Raw genomic sequence first — 17,888 nt, forward strand, 5'->3', positions numbered from 1 at the left:
GCAGGAGCTGAACGTGCGGGCGCTGACGCTGTCTGCGGACAAGGGCAGGTACGGGGTGCGGCTGCGGGCCGAACCCGAGCACACCGTGCTGGGCCGGCGCCTCAAGGGAGCCTTCAAGTCTGTCATGGCTGCCATCAAGGAGCTCAGCAGCGAGCAGCTGGAGAGGTTCCAGGAGACAGGTCTGTAGTGGGACAGAGCCCTTCGAGGATGGCAGGGTATCCTCCTGTGGGCTTTGGGGAGCTTAAGGCCTACTTCCCTCTTATTATCCCTATTCATATACGAAAATTGTTTTGTTTTTTTTTTTTTTGTTCCCAGTATTTTTCTGATGGTAAATTAGAAATGGCCACAAGCACTGATCTTAGACTGTTCTCCTGTTAAACTGTTCCTTCCCGTCAGAGGAGGTTTAGGATGGATAATAGGAAAAGGTTCTTCCCCCCAGCCAGTGTCAAGCACCCCAGGGAATGGGCACAGCCCAAGGCTGCCAGAGCTTCAGGAGTGTTTGGACAGCACTGCCAGGGCTGCACAGGGTGGCATTGTCAAGGTGTCTGGCCAGGAGTTAGACTCTGATCCCTGTGGGTCCCTTCCCACTCAGGATTGTTCTCTGATTTTAAGGACTACTGTAAAGCCAAGATGAAGCAGAGAATAAGCTTTCTGTGAGACTGAATCAGATTGGAACAGAGTATTTGTGCAGTAGCTTTTATTCTAAAAGCACTGCTTCGATTCCAGAGTTACAAGTGGGTGTGAATTTTGCAGCTATATCTGTTTAGTGAATTGCTTAAATGGAAATTGGGAGTTGGTGGAGTATACAGGTTATTTTTAAGTTTTATTCCATTCAGATGGTTCTACACAAACAGTTGCTGAAGTGCTTGTGTTTTAGAGAGCTCTGTTGCCTGGAGAAGTGCTTGTGTGAAAAATGGGAATGTGGGATAATCCAGTGCTGCTTACTAGTGCTTAACTACTGTTTGACTGCATTGCCAATATATGCATTGCACATGTTTGGAGTCTGATACTTGATTAAAGCTTTCTGAATTTAAAATGGGGGGTTTTACTTGGATGGTAAAAGATGCTCTCCATCTGCCAATCTTGCAGGCAGCATTGTTGTGGAAGGACATGAACTTCATGGGGAAGATCTCCGTCTCATGTATCAGATGACAGAGGGATCTGCCCAGTTTGAGGCACACTCCGATGCTCAGGTATTTTATTGGTTACTTCCTCTCTTTTTTTTTTTATTCAGGGAAGAGATCCTCAGGAAGCAGTAGGAAAATGGTGAGGTGAAAGCTGGCTTGGGCTTGTTAGTTCAGGTAGTGCAGCACATTTCAGGAGTGTGTGAATCCTGGAGCTGTTCAGTGCTCTCTCCCCCATCGTATTTTGTACATGAGGAGCTCTCTAAAAGTATCCTGAGCTCCTGAGAGTGTTACTTCCACTTTGTTCCCACTTTGTCACCTTTTCATCAGTGTTCTGTGCATTTGCTCAGGTTTTGGTGCTGCTGGATGTGACCCCAGACCAGTCCATGGTGGATGAAGGAGTTGCCAGGGAAGTGATCAATCGCATCCAGAAGCTTCGCAAGAAGGTGAGCAATCAGTGGGGTGGGACAAGGCATTTTCATTTCCTTTCCAGCAATCTGGGCAATATGCATTTTTAATTAAACATAAAGTCCTGTATCATTTACTCCTCATGTGTGGCTTTCTGATTGGATTCCCTTGCAAGAGCTCTAAAGGATGTGTAGAGAAAATTTTTGTGGGACATGTTATTTTGGAAAAGATATCTGTGCAGTTAAGGCTGCATAAATCATAAATTAATAGAAAAGTCTGGGCTGGAAAGGACTTTTCTTTAGCAGAAAACTAAAAAACTACAATTTTTTACCAAAATAGAAATTTTTTACATTATATATATTTAAAAAAAAATCTGTGTAGATTTTATATATACACCTATATAGTGGTTTTTTTAAAAAAATATATATATCCACACCTATGTAGCTTTATATATTTTGAAGTTTTTTACATATATGAAACTTGAGGATTTATTTCTGTATAAAAGATAACCAGGAAGGATCGTGGCCATGAAAACACTCCCATGTGTTACTGGATGATGTACATTCAGTTTAATAACATAAAGCTGTAATTTATTTTCACTGTAATGAATATCAATATACTTAATCTTGCCTATTTTCCCATGTTTTAAGATTCTTTGTGTTTTTGCAGAAGGGTTGTTTTTTTCTAAGTCTTTTGTGGAAGCTTTTAAGAGCTGCTTGATGAATACCTTTTTAATTTTTTTTTTAACTTGAGGAGTATTCCTCTCTTGGTTTGTGGTTTTGCTGTCACTAATGGTGTGTCTGTGTGTCCTGCAGAGGAACCTGGTCCCCACTGATGAGATCATGGTGTACTACAGGGCCCTGCCAGAGGGGGAATACCTGGACTCTGTCATCCAGCAGCATGCTGAGTTCATTTTTGCCACAATAAAGGCAGACCTGAAGCCTTACCCCGTGCCTACCTCAAAGGAAGTTCTCATCCAGGAAACAACCCAAGTAAGGAGGAAAAGCACTGCTGGCATAGTTCATCTTATTTGCTTTCAACCCAACAAGCTGCTCCAGTTAAAGAATAATGGTGTCAATATTTATTCATGGGATAGAGCAGATATTGTTTTCTATTTATAACTTTCTGTATTAGTCTTTTTAGGTTTATAAAAGAAAGGAGTTGGGTTCTGTATGTGTGGTGTTTTTGAAAATCGAGCTGCTTGGATACCAGAGTAAATAAATGAGGCAGTTGTTTGTGTAAATTTAATACACAGTTATTTGTACTTGGATTAGGGTGTTGTTTGAACAGCCAAAATGTTGTTGCTCTGATTTTTTTAGATAATAGACTTTTGTATTAGAGCTACTCCTTCGAGGCTAAATTTGGCTTAAGACCAACTTGTTTAAGGATGTTTTTTCCTCTGCCCTGTGTTGCTGAAGTTGTCTGTTGTAAAAGTGTAGTTTCACAGTTCAAATCAGCAGCAATTTCTGTTGTTTACTTTACTTCTTCTTACGTATTTGATGATAGTTTTGCCGTGGTTTTACTGAAACTTACTGTATTCAAAACACATTCCTAGCAGAACTGTGAATGAACCATTCTTCAATGTAAATGTTCTGCTGGTCCACAAAGATTAATTCACACAAGAGTGTAGGATCTACCAGACTTGAAATTTGATTTACAGAATGGCTGGGAAGGCAGGGAATAGCTGCAAGGGAAGGGCACATATCATCCATCTTGATAGTGTGTGTAAAGGAAATGTTTTACAGTTATTAATGGCACTTCTGAAGTTGTACAGATATGAAACAAAGCCCTGTTTGGCCTTTTTCAAAATGATCAGTTTCATCTAGTGACAAAAAGGGGGAAAACACTAAGTAAATACTGTGGTTGAGAAATCACTGAAAATCTTTCAGTTTCTCCTAAGTACTCATTTGATACTTCTGATGGACAATTTGATGTAAAGTCAACATCAAATCTGAATTGGAACGTAAAAGCAGCTGGAAATACAGTGCTGGGAAGCACCTGTGTGATTGTCTGCCTCAAATCACCTCTACCTGAGCTTTAGTGCTGGTCACTGTGGCTTTCTAGGGAAACTTTCATCTCTGTGCTAGTACAGTTCCCCTCCTACTTAATTTAATCTTACCTAAATCTAATTTAGTGTGTTTTAGTGAAGATTGTGGAAAGATGAGTGTTTTGGTTTAGTCATAAATAATGCTGTGTGTGTGAGATGAAATCCTACCCTGACAGCAGGCACCTGACCTGGTTTTTATGGATAGAACTGATGGCTGTCATCTGCATGTCAGCAAAAACCAGGCAATCCTTTCAGTTGTGGAGATGATGAGCTGGTGTGTGACCCTGGGAGAGGTTTGTAGGTCAGGCCATGCATTTGCACAAATGTTGTATTTAAGACAGAGGAAATCTCCAGAAATCCTCACTAAATAACACTGTTCTGCCAGCCAGTTCTGTGGGGCTGTTGATAGCTCAGTTTAGAGAAATGCAGTTGTCTCATTGTGAGTATCCAGCTGAGAGGGCCTCCTGCCACCTTGAAACCTTGTCAGGGAGGGTGTTTCCATGATTGGGCTTGTTCTTCTCCCTGGAGAAGAAGCCTCTTAAAAGGGCTCCAAGAGAGCTGGAGAGAGACTTGGGGCGAGGGATGAAGAGACAGGACACAGGGAATGGCTTTCCACTGCCAGAGGGCAGGGTTAGATGGCATTTGGGAATGAATTACTCCCTGTAAGGTGGGGAGGCCCTGGCACAGGTGCCCAGAGAAGCTGTGGTGGCCCCTGGGTCCCTGGAAGTGTCCAGGGCCAGGCTGGACAAGGGCTGGAGCAAGCTGGGACAGTGGAAGGTGTCCCTGCCCAGGGCAGGAGGAGTGGAAAGAGATGGTCACTAAGGTAAAGTACCTTCCAACCAAGCCACTGCAGGATTCTGTGAAGTGCTGCAAGTCCTGAGTGCTGAGGGGGTGCAATCTGCATGTGGAAAATGGAGGCACAGCAGAACAGAAATAATGCACTTGCTCATTATTGTTTTATTTTAAGGAGTCTCAGTTACAGAATCATAGAAGGGGTTGGGTTTGGGGGGGGACCTTGAAGATCTTGTAGTTCTACCCCCTGCCATGGGCAGGGACAGTCACCCCAGAGAAACTCCTTGTGGAGGTGCTCTGTGCCTGCTGCAGCCTCTTCTGGGCTTGATGTGCCTCTCAAGTGTTTGTCACACACTTGGACTGTAAAACAGATGTTGCAGAGGGAAACAGATGACTGAGATTTCAGTGCAACTGTCAAGTGCTCCTTGGAAGTCTCTGTTGCTGGGCCTGCAGAGATGGATTGCTTAGGGCAGATGCTTGACTTTGTGTTCTGCTGCAACTCCTTTGTCACAACAAGAACAGTGACATGAGAAAGCCCTTCCTGACAAATCCTTTCATGTGAGTGTGTAAGTTAAGGCAGCTGTGGCAGAATCACTGCACCAAATTTCTGGAAGTTATTCAGAGGAGTAACAGGAGTCTGCTTGATGTTGAGTATGTGTGAGGACTAGAACAAAAATGAAATGCACTCTGTCCTTTTTGCATTTGTTGTGATTACATTCAAATCATTACTTCTGGGAAATTATCTGGAATCAATTTTTGTACAAGGCTTTAATTCTGAGCTCCTTTCCCAAAGACTTGCTCCAAGCCACAGCAACAACAAAAAAAACCAGTTTCTCAAACTCTTGGGCAGAAAAGCAGGTACTTGAAAAATGAATTTTGAATTGTTGGTAGACTGGATAAACACAGAATGGCATTCGTTGCTGCATAAGTGTTTTTCCCTATTTTGTAAAAGGACTTCAGTAGAGAATGACACTTCTGAACTTGTCTGTCACCCTTTGGACTGTGTCTCTTGTCAGAGCCCATCTCTGAGTTTACAAAACAAAATTGCTTAAATGGTCTTTCAGTACCAATTGTTCATGTTGGTGATGTCTGGGTCTTTTTTGGAAGATCCATGTTGGAGTTCTTGGAGTGCCTCCAGGTCTGATGGGGTCCCTGGTACCTCCTGGAGAGATACTCCAGGGCTGGTGGTACCAAGGCAGCTGTGAGCCAGGAGGTTCTCAGAGCTCCCCCAGGGATGGTGGAGGCTTCTCCAGGCAGTGACTGAGAGCAGGGCCCTGGGCAGTACTCTGAATTTCTCTGCAGGACTGTTCCTCTCAGGTAGATTTGCTTTGGGATTGTATTTTGGGAGGGTATCATCACTGCTCATTACTTGGGAGGATCAGGCTGTTTATTTCCTGCTTTCCTGACATCTGGTACAGGCAGATTTGTGTCTGAAGCACTGTCACTGAAGAAAGATGTGGGAAAAATCCCTATTTTATGGTAAATAACAAGGCAAGATCTTAGTGTTGTTTATTGAAGGAAAATATTTTGCTGTGTTTGTTTAATAAAGCAATATTGAAATAATGTTAATCTCTTTCCTCAGCTGAAGGGATCAGAGCTGGAAATCACACTGGTCAGAGGTGGGGTGTGTCAGTCTGTTGGCCCAGCCTGTGCCTATGTCAACCTCAAAGTTTGTGTCAACGGGACAGAGCAAGGTAGGAATGAATATCCCCAGCCTGATTTGTCAGGGCTGGTGTAAGGGAGAGTTTGGAAAAGGTGAGGTGAAGGCTGGAGCCTGAATCCATTTGAAAGATGCTGCAGCTTTCCCTCCAGCAGGAGCTTTAAATAATTCTTGAAAATAAGTTTATTCAGAGCAAAAGAGGACTTGTGCACAGGAGTTGTTATTCCTGCTCCAGGGAGAGTTTGTGTCCGAGTATCTGTGGGGGTGCACTCTGGATTTGGGGCTGTGCTTGAGAATTTGTAATTCCTGCTGCAGCACTGTGCAGGAGGTGAGGCCTGGATGTGGAAGAGATGGTTTGATAAGCTCAGACAGGAATTACAGAGATTAAAGGAATCCTTAAAAGTAGAAAATAGCCTGACTCTGTCTTGGGCAATGGACATGAGTGCAGTGATGTTGTTACAAAGGGGAATTATATATTAAAAAGAGAGAAAAAAAAATGCACTTGGGGAGTTTTTTTCTTGCATGTACATTGACAGTTTATGTATGGAAATAAGTGTGCCTTGTTAGATGTGGTCACAGAGCTGCTCCCTGGGTGAGAATAAATCCAGCTGGAAAGGCTGATGACCATCTCAGAGAGCACAGTCTGTCAGCTTTTAACCAATATAATACTGGGTTGTGCTTTAGTAACATACAAATGGAACTGCATTGTTAATAAAAACAAACACAACTTCTGCACAATAAATCTGAAGTGCACATCAGTCCATTGCTCTGTTTTCTTTCCCCTTTCCCAGTAAAAAAAAATTTGGGAAGATGCAGTGTTGCCAGTGTTAAATTGGCTTAGATACTCATTAGAAGTAATTAGCGTCATTAGAAAATCATTAGAACTTGGATATTGCTTCCAAACTGCATTTTAATTTCTTAATTTTGGTTTTAGATGGTGTGTTGCTGCTGGAAAATCCAAAAGGAGATAATACCTTGAACTTCACTGGACTTGTAGATGCTGTCTCCTGCATTTTTGGTCTTAAAAATTCCAAACTGACAGTTTTTAATGGAAACACAGGTAAATGGAGTATGACAAGGAAAATTGAAAGTCCTTCTAGCAGCAGCTAGGAGTCATTTACTGTATAATTATTTACTGTGTAATTTATATCTATCTGGCTAGCTATATCAAATTGACAAGAAAATGGGTAGGGAAATACTGCATTTTATAGTACTTAGCTTATGAAACTGTGTTTATAGTCACATCAACATGTTTCCAGAAGCTGCTGCTAAATGGTGCTCATCTGTTATCTTGCTTCCATTGCTGTTCTCATCAGGACAAAATGTGATTTATTTCAGTGTTTCCACTGGGCCCAGGCTATGCTGGATCTTGATGGCGAGCTGCCATCAGCCTTCCCATGCTTTCTTTTCCCTAATGCCTCAGTAGGCAGGGTGAGAACTTAAGCTGAATGCAAACTGTAATCTGTAGAAGAAAAATGTTGCCTTTCCACCCTGGAGAACCTTGAGGAGCTCTGCATTTCTTCTTTCTTTATTTTCCTCTTTTTTAGAATGTTTTTGCAGCTTGAACTTTGTTAAGGCACAAGAATGTCAAAAAACCCCAAAACACTATAAAAATGGTAATTGGATGGCTTAAAAACCTTTCATGAGTGATTTTTTTCATGGAAATATTACTGAAGCACATCTGAGGGGGAGGTACTTGAATTGGCTGTTTTGGGGTACCCCCAGGGCTGCTGAGGATCACCAGTTAATTTCCAACAGTGACATCCATATAGAAATAGTCTGTGTGTCACTGTTGTCATCTCAGTCCTTAGTTTCCTTACTTGCCCTGTCCTGAGAATATTTCTGGGAGGGTTTTGGGGGTTTCCCATCTGGTGTCATGCATTAGCTCACTGTGATAAATCTTCCAGATCGTGCTCAGCTGAACAGTCCTGTCATACAAAAGGATTAATCTTTGCTTTCAGTCCAAGGGGATTTAGAGGAAATCCTTCAGTGTCTTCCTCATGTTCCAGTTGTGTTTTGAAGGAGGAAATGGTTTTCCTTGAACTCCTTTTCAAGAGTAGGAGGGATAACAGTGTGGTCTGTGCCTGCAGAGGGGGGTCTGCACTTGTATTGTTCATTGTCACCACAGATAGTAAGAGATGACCTGCAAAAAGTGCAGAAGAGTTGGGAAACTCCCATCTCACTAGGTTTATAAATAGTTTGACTCAGTATTTGGGGGTTTTCTGCCATTTATAGGATAAAAAGATGCAGCACAAATCCCTTAGTGCCAAAGTCCTAAAGGAAATGGAGACAGCTGAGACCTTCCCTCTTCCTCTGCTGTAGTAATAAAGGCTTTATTCCTTTCCTTTCCATGTCACTTTTGCTCCTTGGGAATCATTTTGGGACTTCCATCTTGGCATGCTGATTTTCACATTTCAGTATATGTCAGTGGTCTGGGCAGAGCAGGGTATTTTCCCTGCCCATTAATTAACCATATGGAAATTCCCTTGGAAAGATGAAAGATTATCAAATTGGCTTTTGTTGCAGTTTGTCACGTCTCAAACAAGATGGGTCAGCAGATGTGGCTCCCTGAGGAGTCGCAGTTCAAGGCATGTGCCAGGAAAACCATCCTGAAAGGTGTCAGAGAATAGAACCAGAATTCCAGTGTTTGCTTTGGGTACAATCCATCTGCTTTGTCTGCTCAACCTTGGGGTGGATAACCACAGGTGAGGTCTCCTGGTGACTCCAGGGCCTCTGTAGGTGGGCAGGAGCTGGAATCAGCCACTGTGTCCAAGAGGAATTGCAGAGAAACTTTGTGCACTTCAGACAAGTAATTTCTGAATAGTTCCCACATGTGTTAATAAAATTGGGACCCAGTAAAACCATATTTCTGGCTCCTCATTCCCTTCCTGTGGTTTCTAGGGCTCTCCACTTTACTTGCAGTAATTTATTATCTTGTTCTCTAATTACAATGAAGGTTTCCTTAGGGTTGTGCCGTGGCACAGGATCAGGCAGTTCTTGTATTAAGGGAGGCTCAGATGTGTCCTGTCCCTGCTTTTCAGCACAGCATTGGAATAATGAGATAAACATTTCCTCCCCAGCAGCATGTTAAGGTATTTGGAGGAACTGTACAATCCCCAAACAAGGCTCTGGGACTTGCACTGACCTTGAGAAACTGAAAATAGAATTTGTCTCTTTCTACATAAACAGAGAACAACAACAACAACAACAAATTCAAGGGGAAGAAGCTGGGCTCAAGTCAGATGGTAAAAAAAGTTGTCTGTGACTTTTTTTCCCCTCTAAATCGCTCAAAACTTCTTGTTTGGGATGCTTGTAGAATTGCCCTCAGTTTTTATGGAAGTAGCTCATATTGAAAAAGATTTATTTAAAACTCTTCCAATATGTTTATGGGAAGAAATGCATCTGTAGATCATGTAGGGCTTAAAAAATAAGGGAGGGGCAAGGAAGGTGGGGAAAAATCCCCCTATAAACTTTTTGAGACATGTCTTATTTCATCTTTATGATTTTCAGATGGCTGATTTTTTTAATCTTCAATTTTTAAAAGGCTGTGAGGTACCTTAGGGGAGAGCATTACAACTTAAACCCCAGCTGCAGGGAGAACTGACTTTTAAAGTGATTTTGATGAGCACTTGTAATACCTGCTTGCCTTCAAGTCTATTGATATATATGAAAAAAAGATCCATTTTTTTTTGTTTTTATGGGAGGTTTCTGTGAACAGACTTTTCTGACAGCGCTATGCCTGAGCTCTTCCCTGGGAAAATGTCAGTGCTCCTGGAGTTCCAAATGCTAATTTGTTAATTGGGAAACCCCCATTACTGCAGCTTGGGCCTCTCCTTGCCGTGCATGGCTCCACAGGGATGCTGCCAGCTGAGGAATGGCAAACTGGGAGTTACTGGGGCCAAATATTCCCAGCTCTGTCACCCCCTACTCCCCTGTGCTCTCTCTTCCTGTGACCTGGAATTGCTGCTTTAGAGCTGTGCTGGAAAAAACCTGCCCTGGCTCCTTTCCATTGGGTGAAATCTTGGTAATTCATCTCCACTTGTTAATTCACTTGTTTTCTTGCTTTCCTGAAAACAAAACCAAAGGCAAATCTCCTTCTTGTGCTTGAGCATGTGCCTGGCACCTCAGATAGGCCAGAGCAGCACTTGGTTTTGGTTTCTTTCATCTTTAAACCATTACAAATTTATGTACAAATACATAAAAGTTGATGTTTAAAATACACATTTCAGAATCTTAGGTGCAGCCTGAGGTCTTTGTGCTTCCTAGCAGTCTTGTAAACGCTCTCCAGTGCATCCCACTCTGTTCTGTGGCACTTGACAGAATTTTGAGAGCTTGTAGCTTGTGATTGTTGCTCACCTTTTTGTGGGATTAGGTTTTTTTGAGGGTTTGGGGCTTTTTTTTTGGGAGCTGGGTGTTGGTGTAGGGATTTTTTTTATTTATAAGTTCATAAACCTACAAAATGTATACATTTATAACTTATTCCCATTGAGACTCTTTCAGGTGAACTGATAGAAAATGAGCTTTGTACAGCTTAGGCTCTGTGACATGCAGTAGGGCTGCTGTGGAATGAAAACCTGTTTGCTGGAGCTGACAGGTGTGCCTGTTCCATATGTGCAGGAACACACAGTTCTGACAAGAAATTAGATGCATCAGTTCTCCCTGGATTTGATCTCTGGAGCTCTCTGCAGCAGAGAGTGATGTTATTCCTGTGTATCTTGAGTACTATGCCCATCAGTAGCTCTGTTTGACCTCAAGGCTCAGGCAGTGCTGTAGAATTAATTTTTGTCACAGAAACTTCATCAGCTTCTCCTCCCAGCACTTCCAGGGATTGCTTCTGATGTCCTTGGAGACAGGAATCCTGGTTTGGGTCTGGTCTTCCTCCATTTTCTCCATCTGCCTGCCTGGAGTCATGTGCTGGATCATGAGCTATAGTGTCATTACACACAGATACTCGTGTAGGGGGCTTTATTCATGAGACATAACTTGAATTTTTTTGGTTTGTTTTTCCTGGAGTTTAATATATTTAATATTAATAAATATCCTGATGTTGCATAGTAACACATTCCCAATGCTGCTTTGGCCAGGGGAGTCTGGGTGCAAGCAAAGATCACAGCTCTTCATGTAATGAGATAGGAATGGTTGGCTTGGGTGAATAATTTCTTGCTTGTTTGAAGCTAGCTAACTGTTTTTATTTTAGAAGTCACTATGTGCATAAGGAATATTACATAGGAGCTAATTTCCACAGCAAATGAAGCACCCCCTTTGTATTGTTATGAAAACCAAATATTTCTATACAAATTCCATTTTCCCAACAGAGAAGCTCTTTCTTGAGGATGGGATTGTGAAGGAGGAGGCACTGCTGCAGTGGGGTCAGGAGTGAGACAGCCTCCTTGTCAGCTCCTGACTGGTGTCACTTTCTGTTGCAGAGCTGATAAACCAGACAGACCTGCTGGGCCTCAGTGGGAAGACTCTGCAGGTGACAGCAGGGTCAGCCCCTGCCCTGCCCAGCTCCCCCAGTGCCCTGCTCTGCCAGTACATCAACTTGCAGCTGATCAATGCAAAGCCACAAGGTACGTGGGCTGCTCTTTCACAGCCTGGGCTTGCTGTCATGTAGGTGCTGGCCCTTTTCACTTGCTGGTACACAGCTGTAGGTTTTCATCAGTACATGGTGATTTTCTTTATTTTTTTCTTAGTGTGTACTTACTTATAAAAACAATGTTTATGCTTAGCTTTTCTCCCTCTTCTCCAGAGGAAAAAAAAAGAGAGCCTATTTGAGATAAGGGGCAGCATTTAAACATGAGTCCCTGGGTATTGTTTCCCTCCTTCTGACCATCAGCTCACCTGTGCAGCTTGTTGTAAAGGGCTGAGTCTAAAACAGACCAAGTTTTAGACTTTAGACCAAGCCAGCTCTTTACCAGGACATTGGAAGCAGCCTGGGAGACATTTCTTAGTGCTATTTAAAAGCCAGATAAATTGTATTATTCACCTACTCTGGGGTATAAATACATGTGTGTGTAATTCTGTTTCCTACTTGCTAATCTGGCATTCTGAAAGCTCACCTGGGAGCAGCTGGGTTGTTTTAGTAACTTGCTCTTACCCTGTGCCCTGGTATGAGCCCTTTTTGACACTACTGAGAGTTTGCAGGAGCTGAAAATGTGGTTTTTACAAGGGATTTGATCATCTGTAGGTGCTTGGTGAGTTTCTGCACGTAGTGGTTTCTATGTCATGTTGAAATATTTCATGTTTCCCAGACTCTGTGTTATCCTGTTGACCCATGTAAAGAAATTTTCTTCTGTTGGCATTGCTAATTTGTCTCTCAGTACCATGAAGAAATAGAGATGAAATGGAAGAAGAAATCCTAAATTTCAGTTTACCCAGATGAAGTAATTTCATTTCTTAAAATAGTGACTCAGCTGTTTTATCTTGTCCAGAGTGCCAGAAGGGAACAGTGGGAACTCTCCTAATGGAAAACCCTGTTGGTCAGAATGGATTAACCTACAGAGGTCTTCTGCATGAGACAGCAAAAGTTTTTGGGCTGAGAAGCAGAAGGCTAAAGTTGTTCCTGGATGAAGCACTAACTCAAGGTAAGCACAAACATTTGGATTGCTCATCTGAGGATCCTTGGAATTTATTGTTGAGGAGCAGTTCATGTAACCTGAGATACAGTTTAATTACTAAATCCATACTGTTCACACACTGGTTTGTAATTTTGCCCAGTAATTCAATATTAGCATAATAAAATCCTTTAAGCAAACACATAGATTTAAAAGTTCTAAGCTGTAGTGCATTCTCTTCATGAAATGGCCAAGGCAAGTTGTGTAAAAGCTTTTTCCTTCTGCAGTAAAGGTCAGTCAGCAGCGGGAATGGCAACATCCTGCTGAGTGACTGAACAGTGAATCCCCTCCTGGAAGTGAGTCTACAGGAGGAACATTTAAAGAATCTGTTCAAACTTTTAACATTCATATTGTTGCATTGTCTTGGAGAGTTGGAGTGGGTGGAAAAGAGTGTTGGATCTCTGGTAGAGCGGTGGGGGTGGGTTGGACTCGGTAGGGCACAGCTGTCTGGGGTACCTGGGAAGCAGGAAGCTTCAGCACATGCTCACAGGTCTGAAATGCTACAGAACTCCCCAAAACCACTGAGAGATGGTGGTCAAAAATCTCTGATTCATGAGGAAGGTGTGACTGAAGCTGGAGCCACCTGTGGTGCTGAAAAATTGGACCAGAGTGATTTGGGTCTTCATTTGACAGAGAGAACAGATTGGAAACTACATGGTAAAAACCCAAACAACTCCAAACAGGGATTCCTGTATTCAGGAGAATTCAGCTCTAAATGAAACAATGCCAAGGGTTCTGTCTGCAGTGTGTCACAGTGATGTGGTTTACAAGCTGTTTGGGAGGGATCCATGACATTTATTGGTTTATCACACATGACCTGTCCAGAAGTTGGCCATCCTGCTCAAACTGCCCATCTCAGGGTGGGCTGAGCTCCCTCAGGAGGTGCTGTCAGTGGGGAGGGCAGGAGGGGCAGCTCTAGTGCAACTGCTGAGAGCTGGGTTCACTCAGGTATCCAGAGGATTCAGGTGGAATAGGTTGGAATCTGAGCAAGGAAGGGTGGAGGAGGTTTTGCTGTATTTTTTTGGCTGTTTGGGTGTTTTTTATTTCATATGACCTGAAGTGCATGTATTCAAAAGCCATTTTTGTAACTCAAATGGATCTCAGATGCTGATGAAACTTTCTGGTGATAGTTTGGGCAAATACCAGAAATACTGTGTTGAGTGGTGTTAACAGAGAACTGGAGCCTGGAGTGTTTCAGCACAAGGGGTAAAAACCAAGAAGATGAACCACACTTGGTTTGCATAAACTAAAAGGTATTTTTGTGTGTAGCCTTGCCCACCTGGGCATTCAGGCATTCAGGAGCAAGGGATGTTAGGCACAGTTCCTCTTTGATTCCTGTCACTGATACAGCACCAGATGATTCTGTTTGGACACTGAAATAACCACTATGGGAAACTGCAGAGCTTTGAAATAGGCAAGGAGCTGACAGGACAGGAAAATGTACAGGCAGAACAGCCTTTAGGGCTCAGTTGAAGTGAAGGTTTTTAAAATGCCTTCACTTGAAAGGGGAATGGGTTAAATCACTGTAACATGTGTAGTATGGATTCTCTAGAACTGTTTAAACTTTAATTAAAGTGTATGAAGTGACAGTTGACAGTGATGTGAAAGATCAGGTTTGATAACTCCTCCAGGGCCAAAACAACTGATTTGGTCTCTCTTAAACTCAGAACAGAGCTTGGTCCTAGAGGTTTAGTTTTGCAGCTAATGCCTTGTAGCCACACTTCTGCTATCTCAGATTTAATTCTCAGCATTACATTTTATAAGTTTAAACACTGGCATAGTTGTATTTTATCTTTACATCTCTTTTTTGTATGATGAATAAGTGCTGCATATAAAAATGCTTTGATGCCTCTAGAAAACACTAGGACAATTAATGTTTATCTATATTGTTGCAGCTTTGTAATCCCCAATTCATCTTGTGATCAATCTGTTCAAGGTATTACCTTCAGAACAAAGTTTAGTCTCTTGAGTAGGTTTTTTGTGGTTTATTCTAAAAATAAAAATGTACTTCCTGTTAACTGTTTGAAACATTTGATGAAAATAACCCATGAATTGGAAGGTTGGTGCCCGTTCTATAAAAAGGAAAAACAATCACTTGGTGGAAAATGAGTTACTGGTTTTGAAAAGGTTATTTTTGTAAATGTTTTCAGTCCAGGCAGCTGGGCATCTGCTGTCTATTGCACAGAAACTCACCAGCTTTTCAGAAACAAATGTGGTTTTCACTCCTCCTTTGTAATGTTGGAAAACACTCCAAAAATTAATGTCCAAGTGGTGAGTGTTGCTTATTCCTGAGCTGGAGAAACACAGGTTCCAGGTACCTGATGGATCCACTCTGGGGATGATGGGCACACTTCATGTGCTTCCCTGCAAAGCCCTTCCATGGAGCAATTGGCACAGAAAGGAGGGTGTCCCTCCAGTCTGCTGAAAAATCAAATTTCCAGCTTTTAAAACTAATTGTTGTCATAAATACTTTTGGAAATGGGTTCATGTACGTTCCTCATTTTTCAGGATCTTAAAAATAAATATTTAATAGGAGACTTGTTCAAGTTCACAGTTTGTGTGGCTGCTTCTGCAGACCATGCTTTTTTACATCCTGATAGAACATGTTTCTGGGAAGGAAGGTTAGTGAGGGAATAAAGCCCCAGTTGCTGAATTGGATTATAGCTCCACTCTTGTAGCTCTGTGGATGGATATTGAGCTGTTTAAAGAGGAGTATTGCAATGGAAGAGGACTCCTGGAGAACACTGTGATCCATGAAGACTTCTCAGTTCTCTAATTAACAAATGGCTTTCAAAATCAGTGCAGATTCTGTGTGTTTAGTCTAAAAAATGAAATACTTTTGGGGCAGGACACTGCCAAAGGGTTCCATCCCCAGCCAGTCTGGGTGTTATTAATGTGTCCTTTGTGCTATCCCTGGTGCCAGATCTTCACATTATCTTGTATCTGCTGGGATTGTCTGCAGGGGTTCCAGGACAGACAGTGACAGTGTGACTCCAATCCTTGTTAATCTGAGTTTCACCAGTGTTCCTGTGCTTCCACCTGCTGAGTTTCTTATCACTCTGAACTTTCTCAGTGAAGAGGCCTTGGGGGTGTTTGTTACTGGGGTGGCTTTTGTTCCAAGGCTGTACCTCCCAGTTTTCCAAACACTCTGCTCTCAGTGGGCAGTTTGCTACAGCTGATGGGTGCTGGAAGTCAGCAAGCACCAGGCTTCTTGGGAAAAATTTCATATTTCACAATGAAATAGTGAAAGATTTCCATCTCCTGCAAGCTTTGCAGGTGACTTTCCTTAGACACACATGGGATTACTCTGTGTTTCTTGAGTAATTACACCCCTGAGTCAGCCTGTTGGAAGTGTGCTCTGTCCTTCAGAGGTTTGTTGGGACTTTATCCTGTTCCTGTTCCAAGCTCTGTGCAGGTAGCTATGAGAAGAATTAGGGAATTACCCTGTATGGTAAGAAATTCTTCAGGCATACTCAGCAAGATTCCAGCAGTAGTTTTTCAGCAGGTACTGGTACAATCTTTGCTTTACATATAAACTGTTTATGAGGGACTCTGGCTTTCAGTGCATTGTTTTGTGCTGTTCCTATTGACTTCATATCATGGTGTTAGAGTTTTGTGAACTAGGTGCTTCTCTGTCAGGGTGTGAAGGTGAGAGCTGGGGGCTGATGCAGTCTTTTAAAAAGTTCTACTTTGGAAGATAAAGCACGCTCTCCTGCTCTTGCAGGGATACTCCTGACACATTGTGACCCTTCCTTTCATGCCCTGGGCTTTTAACAGAAGGGAATTTCAAGCTGAGCAGTTTCCATCTCAGTCCTGCTCTGGTAGAACCAGGAAAAATGTCAGAATAAAGCAAATTAAAAAAAAAAAAAAAAAAGTTGATAGTTTTGGTAAGCAAGAGCACTAACTGTTTTTTCTCTCTTCTTTCCTTCATTCAGAGATCACAAAGGATGTTTCTATGAAGAACCTGAATACGAAGACCCTCTATGTTCATGTCATACCCACCACAGCTGAATGTTGAGAATTCCAGATCTGTGACCATCTAGACTTTTTTCCACAAAAAATGAAGTCAAAGGAAATTGTTATGCTTTTAGTTGAACATCCAAGTTGTGTATGGTACTTTTAACATCTCTAGTGGCACACAGGATGTTTTCTACCAATGCATGTCTAATATGCTGCTCTTTGGTTTCAAATACAATGTATTTTCATTCTGTTATCTTAATATGCTGTAAAAGCTGTTCAGAAACCTTAGATATCTATGCATATAATTTGCCTGAGAGAAATGGGACTTGTACCTCAGTGATGCTGTTCTCTGCCTGTCATTTGTGCAGAAGGCATCTTTTCTAAACCATGAAAATTTGTTACCTACAAGGCTCTCTGATATATATCCACCATCCCACAACAGCTTTGTAACTTATTTAAGGGTTATCCAGGTTTGTTCATTTGTACTAGCTGGGTTTTCATCAAGTGTGTGGCTGTTGATTTCAAATGCTCCCTAATTTCAACACTTGGAACAATAAATTTGCTTCATCTCTAGACTCTTGCTTCCCTGAGTTCAGAGTACTTTGCTTCCTTAGGATTTCTGAAGAAGACTCCTCTAAGAGCTCTGTATGGATCAGAGGCAGCCAGAGACACCTGGGATGTGACAGTGCTGGACACCAGTGGCTCTTTGGATTGTGCTGCTGACAGGTTTGGGGGGTTGGTTTGTTCAGAGGTTTGGGGGAGAGTTGTTCTGATGCAGAGCCAGTTTCAGACTGAAAATAGTTGGGCTTTTAATTGTTTTAATAATACCCAATATAGCTTGTCAGTGTTTCAGTGTTCACTCATGTACCTGCCAGCAGGGGAAGTAAGAGCCCACCTTTGGCAGTGCTGGGGGTGTTTTTGCCTGGTTCAGCTGGGGGTTTAAGCACATCTGGGTGTTTTGTACCTCCCTGGGTCAGTGTGAGCCTTGGCTGTCCTCACCCTGTGCTGGGCAGGAGCTGCTGCTGAGAACAACAGAACAACTCTGCAAACAGGGACCAGTGGGGCAACAGCCTGGCACAACAGAGACTTGCTGAGCATGTTTTTCCATTCCTCTGTGTTTTTCATCCTTACACTATGAACAAAACCCAAAGCCTGCTCCTGATAACTCTGTATTAGTTGGAATAACGATAAATAGCTGTTCTGTGTAACTCCTGTGCAGTAGTGGACTGTACTAAAACTGTAAGGACTCCTTTGAAGTGAACCAACTTCCTGGCACTCAGCTC

The 17,888-nt window shown here is 42.4% G+C and overlaps 1 protein-coding gene across 3 annotated transcripts in view; it reads left to right on the top strand.

Annotated features, from left to right (window-relative positions):
* IARS1 (isoleucyl-tRNA synthetase 1) overlaps positions 1–17,180 on the top strand; it is a 92,130-nt gene extending 74,950 nt beyond the window's left edge. For 2 of the 3 annotated variants that reach the window (XM_015641045.3, XM_015641046.3), the window contains exons 27-34: positions 5–179; positions 1,090–1,193; positions 1,475–1,570; positions 2,348–2,524; positions 5,954–6,065; positions 6,966–7,091; positions 11,458–11,601; positions 12,463–16,519. In XM_015641045.3, coding sequence (XP_015496531.1) covers positions 5–179; positions 1,090–1,193; positions 1,475–1,570; positions 2,348–2,524; positions 5,954–6,065; positions 6,966–7,091; positions 11,458–11,601; positions 12,463–12,767 — 1,239 coding nt within the window. In that variant the 3' untranslated portion in view covers positions 12,768–16,519. Of the gene's footprint in view, positions 1–4; positions 180–1,089; positions 1,194–1,474; positions 1,571–2,347; positions 2,525–5,953; positions 6,066–6,965; positions 7,092–11,457; positions 11,602–12,462; positions 16,520–16,580 lie in introns of those variants that run through there. The other variant, XM_015641047.3, reaches the window with a different exon arrangement.
* The last annotated feature ends 708 nt before the right edge of the window (positions 17,181–17,888 follow it).

The sequence above is a fragment of the Parus major genome, chromosome 12 (assembly GCF_001522545.3).
Source record: "Parus major isolate Abel chromosome 12, Parus_major1.1, whole genome shotgun sequence".
In the NCBI taxonomy this organism is placed as follows: domain Eukaryota; kingdom Metazoa; phylum Chordata; class Aves; order Passeriformes; family Paridae; genus Parus; species Parus major.